At 42.9% G+C, this 13,889-nt stretch overlaps 2 protein-coding genes across 5 annotated transcripts in view; one reads left to right on the forward strand and one right to left on the reverse strand.

The window, feature by feature from the left end:
- CLHC1 (clathrin heavy chain linker domain containing 1) overlaps nt 1-13,889 on the forward strand; it is a 67,120-nt gene that overhangs the window by 3,074 nt on the left and 50,157 nt on the right. For 3 of the 4 annotated variants that reach the window (XM_019021057.4, XM_063696184.1, XM_004029260.5), the window contains exons 2-3: nt 6,776-7,034; nt 11,271-11,458. In XM_019021057.4, the coding sequence (XP_018876602.4) occupies nt 6,858-7,034; nt 11,271-11,458 (365 nt within the window). In that variant the 5' untranslated portion in view covers nt 6,776-6,857. Of the gene's footprint in view, nt 1-4,862; nt 5,977-6,775; nt 7,035-11,270; nt 11,459-13,889 lie in introns of those variants that run through there. The other variant, XM_019021058.4, reaches the window with a different exon arrangement.
- Nucleotides 4,145-4,669, reverse strand: LOC109025737 (probable DNA ligase). Its single transcript, XM_055377931.2, has one exon. It carries the CDS (start codon nt 4,667-4,669, stop codon nt 4,145-4,147), a length of 525 nt encoding a protein of 174 aa, XP_055233906.2.

Below are 13,889 nucleotides of genomic sequence, written 5' to 3' on the forward strand. Positions count from 1 at the left end.
CATACCTTGTTTTATTTTTCTTCATACAACTTAACCCCTATCTGTCATACTATATTTCTATGTATATATAATTTTTTTCTTTCTTTCTTTCTTTTTTTTTTTTTTGAGACAGAATCTCCCTCTGTCGCCCAGGCTGGATTGCAGTGGTATGATCTTAGCCCACTGCAACCTCCACCTCCCTGGTCCAAATGATTCTCATACCTCAGCCACCTAAGTAGCTGGGATTATAGGTGTGAGCCCCTGCGCCCAGCTAATTTTTGTATTCTTTAATAGAGACTGGGTTTTGCCATGTTGGCCAGACTGATCTCGAACTCCTAACCTCAAGTGATCCACCTGCCTCGGCTTTCCAAAGTGCTGGGATTACAGGCATGAGCCGCCGTGCCTGGACTATTTTTTTTCTTGTGTGTTGTCTGTTTCTACATGAATGTAACCTCTATGAGATTAGGGACTTTGTTTTGTTCAATCCTGTGTCTCCATTGTCTAGAATAATGGCAGACAAACAATAGGTGTCCCCCAAATATTGAGTAAATAAATGTAGCACAACTTAAGCATTGCCCTAGATTTTGTTTTACTAGATGTTTTCCCTAATGTTTCCTTGCCCCCTTCCGTAGGCTGATGAGATGCCCCTCTGGCCTTCTGTAGCCTATTGTGCTTACCTCTGTCACACTGCCTTTTCTGCTTTGTAGCAGTGGTTCATTTACTAGACCTGGAACACTTGACTGGGAACCCTTGTGACTTGTCAACATATCCCTAAATGTCTAATATGAATGAATGAATGAATGAAAGAATGGTAATCTTGGTTGGTTTATGTAACTCAATGGCATTTTGTAGATGTTAAGGAACAATCCCTTTAGCTGTGTTCTGGTTTGAGAGCACCACATGTCCAATGTCTTATGAACAGACTAGATTATTGTTCAGTGATTATTGATTATTCAGCAAACATATGTTTGAGTACTGCTCTGCTAGAAACTGCATTATGCACTTGAATGCATATGGTAGAGGAGGGATAATGGGGAATGAGAACATTTTGTTTCCTGATCTTGTCACGCTTACAGCCTAACAGATGAGACAGAATATAAACAGGAAGTCTGTAAGGCAGTGTGGTGGAAGGATAATACCATGATGGAGGAAGTGCACAGTATTATGGGAGAACATAGCAGTGGCATCTGACCAATTTTAAGGGAATCCAGGACAGCTTTCCTGAAGCTGAAGAAAGAGTAAAAGCCAAGTGAATCAAAGTGATAGTATGTATGTGTTTTGGGGGTTGGGGGTAATATAGGAGGATGGTCTGCAGGGAGGGGGAGAGAATTATGTAAGATCCTAAGGTAAGAGAGGAAGTTCATGGGTGTGGGAATGGGGATATGGGGCAAAGGACAGGGACATGAAGAGAGTAAATTTGGTCAAAGAACAAGAGTCATTAGTTTCTGAAGGGCACTAATAGGCCAAGTAAAAGGGATAGGCCCTTGCATTTTATCCTAAGGGTAATACTGTAGGAAGCCACTGGTGTCCAAATGTCACTATCCCCTCCCTAATGATAACACCCGTTTCTTCCTCTTTTGACTTTTATCTTTTACTTTTTTTTTTTTTTTTTGAGATGGAGTCTTGCTCTGTTGCCCAGGCTGGAGTGCAGTGGCTCAATCTCGGCTCACTGCAACCTCCACCTCCTGGGTTCAAGTGATTCTCCTGCCTCAGCCTCCTGAGTAGCTGGGATTATAGGCGTGTGCCACCACTCCCGGCTAATTTTTGTATTTTTAGTAGAGATGTGGTTTCACCATGCTGGTCAGACTGGTCTTGAACTCCTGATCTCGTGATCTGCCTGCCTCGGCCTCCCAAAGTGCTGGGATTATAGGCGTGAGCCACCGCGCCTGGTTATCTTTTACTATTTGAAATTATTTATTTATAGTTTGTCTCCCCTACTAGATCATAAGCTTCAAGGAGCCAGGGACCTTATCTTACTTATTGCCAAATTCCTAGCTGTGAAATGGTGCCTGGTGCTTTGTTGACACTCAGTAAATACTGACTGAATGAATGAATAAACAAATGTATTTCTCGTTTAGGAAAACTTGATTAATTAATGAGTTATTCCCTTGCTGGAACTACTTTATATTAATTCATAAATTGACTTTTTGCTATCCAGTTCATCAACATGAAGATAATTTTGGCCTTTTAATCTTCAGAATTATTTTGGTGTCTCCTCTTCTGTATATGGCTATGGGCAGTATTTACAGTCTGTATATGTTATTCACATAATCAGGTGTCAGTTATATTGCCAGAACATGATACAATTGATTGAGACACTTACTTATCATGGCATTGTTTATATTAGTGAAAATAGCAGCCAGGTGCAGTGGCTCATGCCTGTAATCCCAGCACTTTGGGAGGCCAAAGCAGGCTGATCACTTGAGGCCAGGAGTTCGAGATCAGCCTGGCCAACAGGGTGAAACCCCATCTCTACTAAAATTACAAAAAATTACCCAGACATGGTGCCCTGCACCTCTAGTTTCAGCTACTCGGGAGGCTAAGGCAGGATAATCACTTGAATTCAGAAAGTGAAGGTTGCAGTGAGCCGAGATCGTGCCACTGCACTCCAGCCTGGGCGACAGAGCAAGACTGTCTCAAAACAAAACAAAAATAGTGAAAATATCTGACAATGGGGGAATAAATTAATGGAACGTCATACTATGAAATACTGTGTAAGCTTTAGAAGTCATGTTTTAAAAAACGATTTAACAACATGAAAAAGTGCTTTTAATATTAAGTGAAAAAATGGGATGCACAACTGAATATAGAGTTTAATTTCAAGTTTTATAATGTTTGGAAGGAAATATTCCAAAATATTAAATAGATATTTATTTCATTAATTTTGTCTGGTTTATATTTTCCGAATTTTATACCAGGAGTATGCTTCTGTAATTAGGGAAAAAGTTAACGATGTTTTGCCTTGCCAGCCATTATTAAGCAAGCCAAGAGTTCTGTTTGAAGTTCATGTGACTAAATCTTAGGAACCAACTTCTGTATCCAACTTCAGTTGGACAATTTTTTTTTTTTTTCAGTAAAAACTCTCTCTTTTTTTTTTGAAACGGAGTCTCGCTCAGTTGCCCAGGCTGGAGTGCAGTGGTGCGATCTCGGCTCACTGCAACCTCCGCCTCCCGGGTTCACGCCACTCTCCTGCCTCAGCCTCCTGAGTAGCTGGGACTACAGGCGCCCGCCACCACACCCGGCTAATTTTTTTGTATTTTTAGTAGAGACGGGGTTTTACCATGTTAGCCAGATGGTCTCGATCTCCTGACCTCGTGAACCGCCCGCCTCGGCCTCCCAAAGTGCTGGGACTACAGGCGTGAGCCACCGCACCCGGCCTTTCAGTAAAAATTCTTTATTCATTCCTTCATCACGTGACAGTTGGCCTTGAGTACTTACAAAGACAGCAGTTCCTGCCTCTCAGAACTCTAAGCAGACATTTCAGAGCTCAGAGATCAGTGCCCCACCAACTGCTACCTGGAAGCTTCAGGGAGATGGGGAGCCTGGAGAAGGGGATGCTGCAGGAACCCCCTGGCAGGCAGTGGGGCCGGGGTTCGAAGGCATCCAGGACTGAATTCAAGGTGGCAGGGGGCAAGCAGGCAGGCAGCGTGACGGTCATGAGGTGCGGGGTGAGGGCAGGAAGCCCACAGCATTCCTGACTTGGGGTCGGGGGAGACAGATTGGAGGGGCCCGAGATGAAGCCAGAGCTTACAGAGAGGCTGTAAGCCAGCACTCAGCTTCCCAGGAGACCCCAACCATTGCCGGGTCCAGAGTGCCCTGGGAGAATGTCAGGTACCCAGATGTTTCAGTGGAAGATTCCTTTTTCAAACATTAGCTGGTTCTTTGGATTTTTAATTATAAACATAGTACATGATCAAGGTTAAACCATTTTCCAAGCATCACATAAGGATGGGAAGTAATTCTATCCCGCTCTAGACCTTCCAGATTGGCTCCAGAAGGCAGCTACTGTCAGTGATTTTCCTTACAGACCATTGCAGCCACCTACCTTGCGCCATGGTCCCGAGACAGCATGGCGTCTTCCCCCACACGGACCTGCAGGTGGCCTCTTAGGAGCTGCCTCGCTGAAGGAGGTCATCCCTCTTAGTCACATCTGAGCAGCACTCACTCAGGCCTCGGCCCCGAGGGTCATGCGGGGGCACCTGGCCGGGTTCCCGGCTGTGTCTGGTCTGGCATCTGTCTGCCTTTGGGCTAACTTTTCGGCACAGCTCCCTGGGCCTGTGGCTGCTACAAGCTGGACTCCAGCTCCCCTGGGCTGCAGTGCTGCTCCCAGTGGTCCAGAAACGAGGCCGGGCACAGCGGCTCCTGGCTCAGCAGCATCCTTGGCGCAGGCTGGCCCAGGAGCTCCGTGCAGGGTGCTGCCAGTTGACCCAGCCCCGGCTACACTCAACGTCCGAGAACCGGACTGGCTGGGGGGCTTCTTTGACGGAGCTTTACTCCAAGTCTTGCTGAATTTCCTGAGGAAAAGCACTGATGTTCTCATGGACACAAGGGAGGCAGAATCACTTGAAGTAGAATAAACTGCACTCCTTTCCAGTCTTCCTTTCTCAGCTTCTCCTGGACCGCCAGCTCCTCCATGCGCCTCAGACACTCCCAACGCCGCACTGCGGGGGTTCCTCCCGCCCTGGCCCATCTCATCCCCCTTGGCTGTTGATACAGCTCCCCTGTGTGCATGTCGCCCTGTGGCAGATGCTCAGGGACTTCTCAGACTCCAGGATCACTCCGAGTACACTGGCCACACAGCCTGCTGCACAAACTGCAGCGCCAGCTAAGGACCAGGAATCTGACATTGTCGGAGGTGAAGGGATCCTTTGTGACATAGCTTTCCTCCAGGAGGACCATCCACTGGGTGTCGGGGGAGCTTCTGCCCCAAGTAGCAGGAGGGAGCTGTCAAGGCATGGAGTTCACACTCAAACACTCCCAGAGGACGGCACTCTGCATGGGACGCCATCCAGCTCCTTTGACTGTGGAATCAAGTACATTATCAGCTGGCCCCTGGCTCCTGGCTGTGACCTCCCTTCGCTTGAACTGAGCCTTGTGTGTAAGGGCGTATCAAGTTGTATGGGCTTCGCCGCTGGGTGATCCCAAATGCAACTCCAGGAAGCATGGGTTACCAATGACTTTAAGGTTAACGATCAGCTGGGCGCGGTGGCTGACGCCTGTAATCCCAGCACTTTGGGAGGTCGAGGCGAATGGATCACGAGGTCAGGAGTTCAAGACCAGCCTGGCCAACGTGGTGAAACCCCCATCTCTACTAAAAATACAAAAATTAGCCGGGCGTGGTGGCGGGCGCCTATAGTCCCAGCTACTCAGGAGGCTGAGGCAGGAGAATCGCGTGAACTCGGGAGGCGGAGCTTGCAGTGAGCCGAGATCTCGCCGCTGCACTCCAGCCTGGGCGGCAGAGCGAGACTCCGTCTCAAAAAAAAAAAAAAAGTTACGATCCGATCGCGGGTGTGCGTGAACCTGACCCTGCTTCTCTTCTGAACACCGGGGCGTCCTGGGCCCCTGCCGAGGCTCCTGGGGGCGGTGCCTGTGAGCAGGGACCGCTGAGCGGGTCTGGGGGCGCCAGTGGTCCCCGCGAGCCTCCGCGCGCCCTCCCTCGCCCCAGAGCCGTCTGAGGTCGGGGGAACCGTCCCCCGAGGCCGACACGCCGCTCCTCCATCCGGTCCCCAAAGCCGAGAGCGGCCGCGCCGACCCTTGGCGCTCGGAGCACAGCAGGCCACGCCGGCACGGAACTCAGTCCCGGCGAGCGGGAGGTGCCCTGAGGCTGCGCGGGGCCGGCCCACAGCGCGCTCGCCCCCGCCAGGCCGCCGCCGCCCATGATTCTTTACTGAAAGCGGTACAATGCGGCTGCTTGAAAGCTATACTCTGAAAACTACTGTTATTTTTGACATCATTGAGGGATGGATTTTAGCAGAAGTCCGGACCTCTTTTTGCTTGGTACTTTAATATTAAAGATGAGTATTAAAATAAAGTTTATTATAAAAATAAATACATTATTTATAGCTGTTGTGTGCTGGGTGAAGCTAGGCCAGATAAGCGCCGGGGTCGTAAAATAGTTGACCTTGTTTGTGTCAAGAGGCTTACAAATTAGTTTTCCCACATGACACAAATAAATATAAAATACCAAACCTTCTATTAGAAAGTGTGAGTTATACATAAGAAACCATCGATTATATGATACATGTGAGAGGAGTTGTGCATAGTTAGCAAGAGAAGAGCTCTTCATTGACTGGTGTTTGGTATTTCTGTCCCAGAGCAGCAGCATATGACAGTGGAATAGCATAGACTTTTTTTTTTTTTTTTTTTTTTTTTTTTGAGACAGTTTCGCTCTTGTTGCCCAGGCTGGAGTGCAATGGCGCGATCTCGGCTCACCGCAACTCCGCCTCCGGGGTTCAAGCGACCCTTCTGCCTCAGCCTCCCGAGTAGCTGGGATTACAGGCATGCGCCACCACGCCTGGCTAATTTTGTCTTTTTAGTAGAGACGGGGTTTCTCCATGTTGGTCAGGCTGGTCTCGAACTCCCGGACCTCAGGTGATCCACCTGCCTCGGCCTCCCAAAGAGCTGGGATTACAGGCATGAGCCACCACGCTTGGCAGCATAGACCTTTTAATACATAGGTTGAAGTATTTATCACAGAGACAGGAAATTTTTTTCTAAAAAAAAATACATTTTTAGATCAATATTTGACTTACGTTAAAAAATTATTATATTAATTGATGCTCTTTTTTTCTTTCAGGCTTATCAAAGTTTTGGCTTTGTTGCAAGAGCAGGTCAAGATTTAGCTGTTCTTCAGTGAACAAGTGTGCAGATTGTCAAATATGTCAGTTCATCAAATAAGAAAACATGCAGTTCTCCCACCTATCATTTGTAGAAGTGACAAGGAATTTTTGGAAAGTGTGCAAAGATACATAATTACAGAAACTGAAAGACTGGGCTGTAGTGAGGAAGGACCTGCTGATGAATATTACATCATATACCGAAATGTTTTTGATAAGGTATCATAATGCTCTTAAGACAATTAAGTTTTCATGAGGACAGCAATGATCTATGTTGACAACCAATATTCCTGCCTTAGTAACACCACTGTTTGAATGATAACATTCCATTTGCTGATTTTGAGAAGTTCATCCAATTTCTCAGAAAGGCATGAATGGGAAAAATGCAATTCTGGATTTGTATTTCCTGACTGTGAATGAGTGTTTCAGTTATTTTAGCTTGAGAGCAGATTATAAGTTTCCTTTTATATTTTTTAAAGAGAGAGTCTCACTGTATCACCCAGGCTGGAGTGCAGTGGCACACTCATATCTCACTGCAGCCTCAAACTCCTGGGTTCAAGTTATCCTCTTGCCTCAGCCTCCTGTATAGCTGGGACTACAGGCTTGTGCCACCACTCCTGACTAATTTTTAAAATTTTTTGTAGAGACAAGGTCTCTGTGTTGCCTAGGCTGGTCTTGCACTCCTGGCCTCAAGCAATCCTCCTATCTTGGCCTCCCAAAGTGCTGGGATTACAAGCATGAACTACCAGTGCCTAGCCCAGACTATCAGTTTTTGATCAACTACCTGGCTGTATGTACCCTCTGATAATAATTTTCACCTTTTCATCTAAAAGTATCATCTGATTTGTTAGGAATTGGGCTGCAAGCAGGAACATGATACTTCTTTGTTATTTTGAGTTTCTTTGTGGTATCATTAAAATCTTGGTTTAGATTTGATCTAACATTAAATTGAGGTTCCTTGTAGATTGGAGTTCTATCTAGAATTATCTAGTCATGGTTTACAAGGAATTAGACTGGAATTAATATTGGAAATAGGGAGATCAGCTTAGAAAATGCTCTGACTTTGTGGAACATATTTGATTTTGCTTTTTACGGTTTTAGAAATACCTATTATCCTTCTAAACAATTGCAGTTTGCCCACCAATCCTAATTTATTTATGCAGCTTTTTTTTCCCACCCCATCCCCGGAAGATGCCTTGACAGTGAAATAAATGAAATCAGCGTCTTTCCTCTTTGCCACAGGAAGTACTTACCTTAAGACTTCAGTAAACTGTTGGTCTCTGAGAAAACAGCCACAGGCAAAATAGAAACTCAGTCTTTTAATTTTTAAACATCACACACTATGACTCTTATTTCTCCTCTAAATAAAAACCTAGTGCCTCACTCTAAGAGAAAGTGAGCTTCAGATAGTGATATATACCTACCAGTAGAATAAGGAAAGTTGTTACGTATTCATAGGAGTATAAAATAGAGAAACAGGGTCTTTCCTTCCTTTTATATCATACAGAAAATCTGTACTTTAGAAGTGGTACATTGGCAGGTTAGCTTCATTTTATATGCTGTTAGGATCAATGATATTGCTCTTGGTGTTTTAGTTATTAAGGAATGTATTGAATGAATGTTTAAATAAAGGTAATGTATTGAATAGGTTTTATAAATATCAAGAGTCATGCTGCGACTCTACTGTGTGAAATTAGCAAAGGCAAGTCATAACTGTAACATGTTTATCTTTGCATGCCCAAGTGCTAACACTTGTCAGAATTTTTCTTACATGAAGAGCTCTCTGCTTTACATTAATATAGTTATAGTGAAGTCATTTTGGAGGTATTATTGGTAAATTTAATTCCTAGAGAAAACATATGGTGTTAAATAGAAAATAATATTGACATATATGGTCCCTGTTTCTTTTCTCCTGGTGAGGAGAAAAGATTTCCGTTTGTACTATTTGCACATTGCATAATTGTAAATTTTACCTTGTAAAGAATTCTGTTCTTCAGGACTGAGAGGGGATCTAGAAATGGAAATCATTTGGTACTTTGAGAAACTTTTCTTCTAGCTTCTTGATAACATAATTTACCTTCTTCGTTTTCACATTATTTTAGCACATTTGATTGTTAATGAACTATTAATGACTGTCTTCTTTGATCTTCCTACCCTCTTAAAAGGAACTATTTGGGCAGAAGATAAAAGTGTCAGCTTGCATCTCTGGGTACTTGGAACCAGGGAACAAATACCAAATTGTGTTTAAAATCAAAGATAGATGGTTTGACCTGGAGAATCGTACCTGAATCAAAGCAAGGAGGACTTGAAACTCATACCAAGAGTTGGGGGTGGACTATAGGGTGAGCGAAAAACCTAGTAAGCAGAGAAGACTAAAGCTTGGAAGAATGAACTTTTTTAGAAATGGATGACTTACTGGGCTAGGTGTAGTAGCTCATGTCTGTAATCCTAGAACTTTGGGAGGATTGGTAGGAGCATCGCTTGAGGCCAGGAGTTTGAGACTATCCTGGGCAACATAGCAAAACTCTGTCTCTACCAAAATAGAAAAGGGGGGCAGGGATATGGAGGTAGCTGGACTCTGTAAAGTTGCTGACCTTTTGTGTTCCTGTAGCATATTGTACATATAGTTCAGATCCATATGTAGGAGCTGAGGTGGAATGAAAACCATTCCTCTTCTTCCTTAGACCCCTGTACCTGGTAAATATAGCTATGGTTATTTTCTTGGATTTAGTAGCAGCCTTAATGCTGGGGTCTCAAACTTAAATGCCTGCAGAGGCCACCAAGGTAATATAAAAGAGTTAAGTGGGCTGACTATAAGAGAATAAGGAATGGTGGGGATTGTGGTAAAATGAAAAACCACAATAAATAAATAAATAAATAAAACCATGAATAAATAAACCAGTAAAGGAGATTGTAATCGAAAGCTCCAGCTATTATTGCCATTAAGGAATAGGGATTCCATGTAGGTAGATTTTTCAGAGTTTGCAAGAGAAGCTGAAAATGTGGTTTTGGGTTAAAATTTCCTAAATTTTAAAATATTTTGTTGGTTAAGCAAAATTGCCAGCTGAATTCAACCTGTGATGTGCCAGTTTGCATATTTCTACTTTAGTGTATTTTCTGTGCATTCTTAAAGGTTCCCATGAGTGCTCTTCTGAAATCTGTTTCTTCTAGCAAACAGACTTGGGAGCTGATCATGATACTGTTACATATTTATTATCTACTCATTAATATGTCTGAGTTGTCTTGGATTGTTGGAGCATATCAGAGGAGTGTATGAAGTAGATGGCCAGGAGCAACAGGGTACTTAATTTGGAAAGCCGCAGATTGATGACCTCTATTTTATTAAGGATTCTTGATTTGGGTGGATAGGTAGTAAGGTCATGTCAAAAAGACCACAAGTATCACCCACTCAAATATCCTCTCCTGGCACTTGCCAGGAGATCAATAATCTCCTTATATCATTTGCTCATAGACCAGATGCCTTCCTAGATAATTTTTTCTAGATATTGCCTAGGTAAAGAAAGCCAGTGGGGGATACCAGAGGCTAGAGATGTAGCAGGAATAGAAAGCATAATTGCAGCTTTCTGAGAAAATTAGGGATTGAGCCTGTCTATTCTCTGTATTCTTCAATCCCTCTGAAATCCTCATGTGCAGAATTTGGAAACCATACATTATTTATAACTTTTCTATTTTTATTTTTTGACTTATTTAAAAATGTTTATTTTTGCATGGGTAATGCATATATAAGATTAACAAAAAATAAATGAATAAATAAACCAGTAAAGGAGATTGTACAATGGAAAGTCTGGACCTTCTCATCTCAGATTCTACTTCTCCTGTCCTCTGCAGGCACCCACTGTTTCTGTTTTCTTCTGTTATCCTTCCAGAGATTTTCTATGCCTAAACACCATTTGAAGCCATGAATGTATAGTAATGAGGGGTTTTTTACAGTTGCACATGACATCCTGGGAATAGAAATGCAATTAGGTATTGAGAATATTGATGAGCCAATAGGAGCTGATGGGTTAGAAAAATAAGGAGGTGAAGAGAATCCAGGATTTTAAGGTTTAAATGAAGTTAGAGACTAGATTTGGAGCGAGTAAGAGAAGATACAGAATTCTATTTAAAAGATTCAGAACTGGGAAAATTAGAACTAGCATTAGTTTTAACTGAAATCATATAATGCATGTGTTCATACCAAGTAGAACAAAAATGGCCTTTTTTTCTCTCATATTTAAACTCCACATTATCTACTGTAATGTTCCACAAAGAGCACATGTTTAGTAAATATTGCCTTTAGTGTCCAATTATGTTTGAGCTTGCTGTAGAGTTTATATTTCTAATTGCTAATCATGTTTCATTTTAAAAATAATCTATAATGTTATTTGCAAGAATTTCAATCCATAGTCTCCTAGAAAAAAAATCAATACCATAGGCAGAAAAATAATATTTCAGGTAATAGAGCATGTCACTGCATACAAATCCATTCTTACTTCAATCAAAAAAGAATATGATGCCTTTATTGAGACAATAAAGAAAGACCGAAGAACTACATTTTGTCTTCGTGGAAAACTTAAAGGTTTGGCAGCAGAGCCTACAGCTTTGGTATATTACAGGAAAAGAACAATCCAACTTGAAGCAAAGTAAGTATTTTAGTAACTAGCCCAAAAGATGGTAGTTGTTGCTTGATTATAATAACTAGCCAGTGTAACTCTAGCTGATGGTTCTTAGTCTTATTGAATTTCAATTTTATTTAAATGATGCATTTTTATGTTACCTTCTCCTAGTAACTTGAAGTTACTGTATTGTTTACTTACTTCAATTAAAAAATATTACTTTTGTTTGAGAACATTTATAGTACCCCTTAGTGTGTATATATATATATATTTTTTTTTTTTTTTTTTTTTTTTAGACGGGGTTTCACTCTTGTTGCCCAGGCTGGAGTGCAATGGTGCAATCTTGGCTCGCTGCAACCTCTGCCTCCTGGTCTCAAGCAGTTGTCCTGCCTCAGCCTCCTGAATAGCTGGGACTACAGGTGCATGCCACCATGCCCAGCTAATTTTTTTTTTTTAATATTAAAAATAGAGATGAGGTCTCACTATGTTGCCCAGGCTGGTCTCGAATTGCTGAGCTCAAGCAGTCCTCCTGCCTCAGCCTCCCAAAGTGCTAAGATTAAAGGTGTGAACCATTGTGCTGGCCAAAAAGGCAAGAGTGGGCAGTTATAGTCTTTTTGTTTGTTTGAAGCAGGGCTTGCTCTGTTGCCCAGGCTGGAGTATAGTAGCTTGATCTTGGCCCACTGCCACCTCTGCCTCCCAGGTGCAAGTGATCCTCCCACCTCAGCCTCCCAAGTAGCTGGGGCTACAGGCACAAGCTACCACGCCTCGCTAATTTTTGTATTTTTTTGTAGAGATGGAGTTTTGCTATGTCAGACTAATTTTTGTATTTTCTGTAGAGACTGGGGTCTCACCATGTTACCCAGGCTGGTCTCCAACTTGTGAGCTCAAGCGATCTGCATGCCCCAGCCTCCCAAAGTGCTGGGATTACAGGCATGAGCCACCACTCCTGGCCCTCTTAGTATAATTGAAAGCACATTTTGTATCATAAAATGAGGGTCCACACAGGGTGGCTTACACCTGTAATCCCAGCACTTTGGGAGGCCAAGGTAGGAGGATTGCTTGAGGCCAGGAGTTTGAAATCAGCCTGGGCAATATAGTGAGTCCCTGTCTTTACAAAAGAGTTTAAAAAAAAATTAGCTGGGTGTGGTCCCAGTTGCTTGGAAGGCTGAGGTGGAAGGATTGGTTGAGCTTGAGAGATGGAGACAAGTGAGCCATGATTGCGCCACTGCACTCCAGCCTGGGTGACAGAGCGAGACGCCATCTCAAGAAAAAAAAAAGGAATAAAATAAAATAAATAAGGGATGCAGGTAATTGCTCCAGGTAATTTCCTTCATGGAAGATTTAATAGTACAATTTCATGATTACTATCTGAATTAGAGCACTTAATCCTGTTATTCACAAAGGTAAGTAACCTACTGGGAGAGGATAAGATGCTCAATCTTGTTAAGTAGTCTTATATTTTCAGTGTTATATTTGGTCACTGATGGATAAATTATTTTTATAGATAATTTTCTTTTTTTTTTTTTTGAGACGGAGTTTCACTCTTTTCCAGGTCGGAATGCAATGGTGTGATCTTGGCTCATGGCTCAGTGCAACCTCCGTCTCCCAGATTCAACCGATTCTCCTGCCTCAACATCCCAAGTAGCTGGGATTACAGGCTCTTGCCACCATGCCCGGCTAATTTTTTTTTTTTTTTTTTTTTTTAGTAGAGATGGGGTTTCACCACATTGGCCAGGCTGGTCTCGAACTCCTGACCTCAGGTGATCCGCCCACCTCGGCCTCCCAAAGTGCTGGGATTACAGGCATAAGCCACCGTGCCCGGCCTTTTACAGATAATTTTAAGTCAACTTGGAAAACTATGCAAAGTTTGACCTCCATTTCTGGTAATATGGCTGGCTAGATGTTGAGATAGACCTTCCTACTGGGGAAAAATACTACCTAATACATTTTTTCAAAAATCTTCCGAAAAGCATCAGAAAGTCAAAATCAGGGCAAAATCTAACAGAAGACAAAAGATAAGTGGAGCACTAAAACTGCTTTGGCCCCGAGAACATTTTTTTAAAAGCTAGTGACCATAATTTTCAGTTTTTACTGCGGCATGCAGAATAAAAAGCACAGCCCAAGATCGCTCCACCTGGTATAGTCTATTGGGAAACACTCACCATATAAAGCTAGGATGCTAAAAGGCTATCATCATAGGGTGAACCAGAGGTAAACTGCTCCACCCCTGGGACCGCAAGGAAAATTGCCCTTTACTCAGCTGATCATTGATGGGTACACAGTTTATCTGGGGCCAACGAAATGTTCTGGAATTAAATAGTGGTTGTGGTTGCACAACTATACTAAAATTCCTTGAACTATATATACTTTACAAGGATGATTCTTGAAGTATGTGAACTATATCTCAATAAAGCTATTATAAAAAGATGGAGGGCAGAGTGAGAAGGTCATATTGTTA

Source organism: Gorilla gorilla, chromosome 12 (assembly GCF_029281585.2).
Source record: "Gorilla gorilla gorilla isolate KB3781 chromosome 12, NHGRI_mGorGor1-v2.1_pri, whole genome shotgun sequence".
NCBI lineage: Eukaryota > Metazoa > Chordata > Mammalia > Primates > Hominidae > Gorilla > Gorilla gorilla.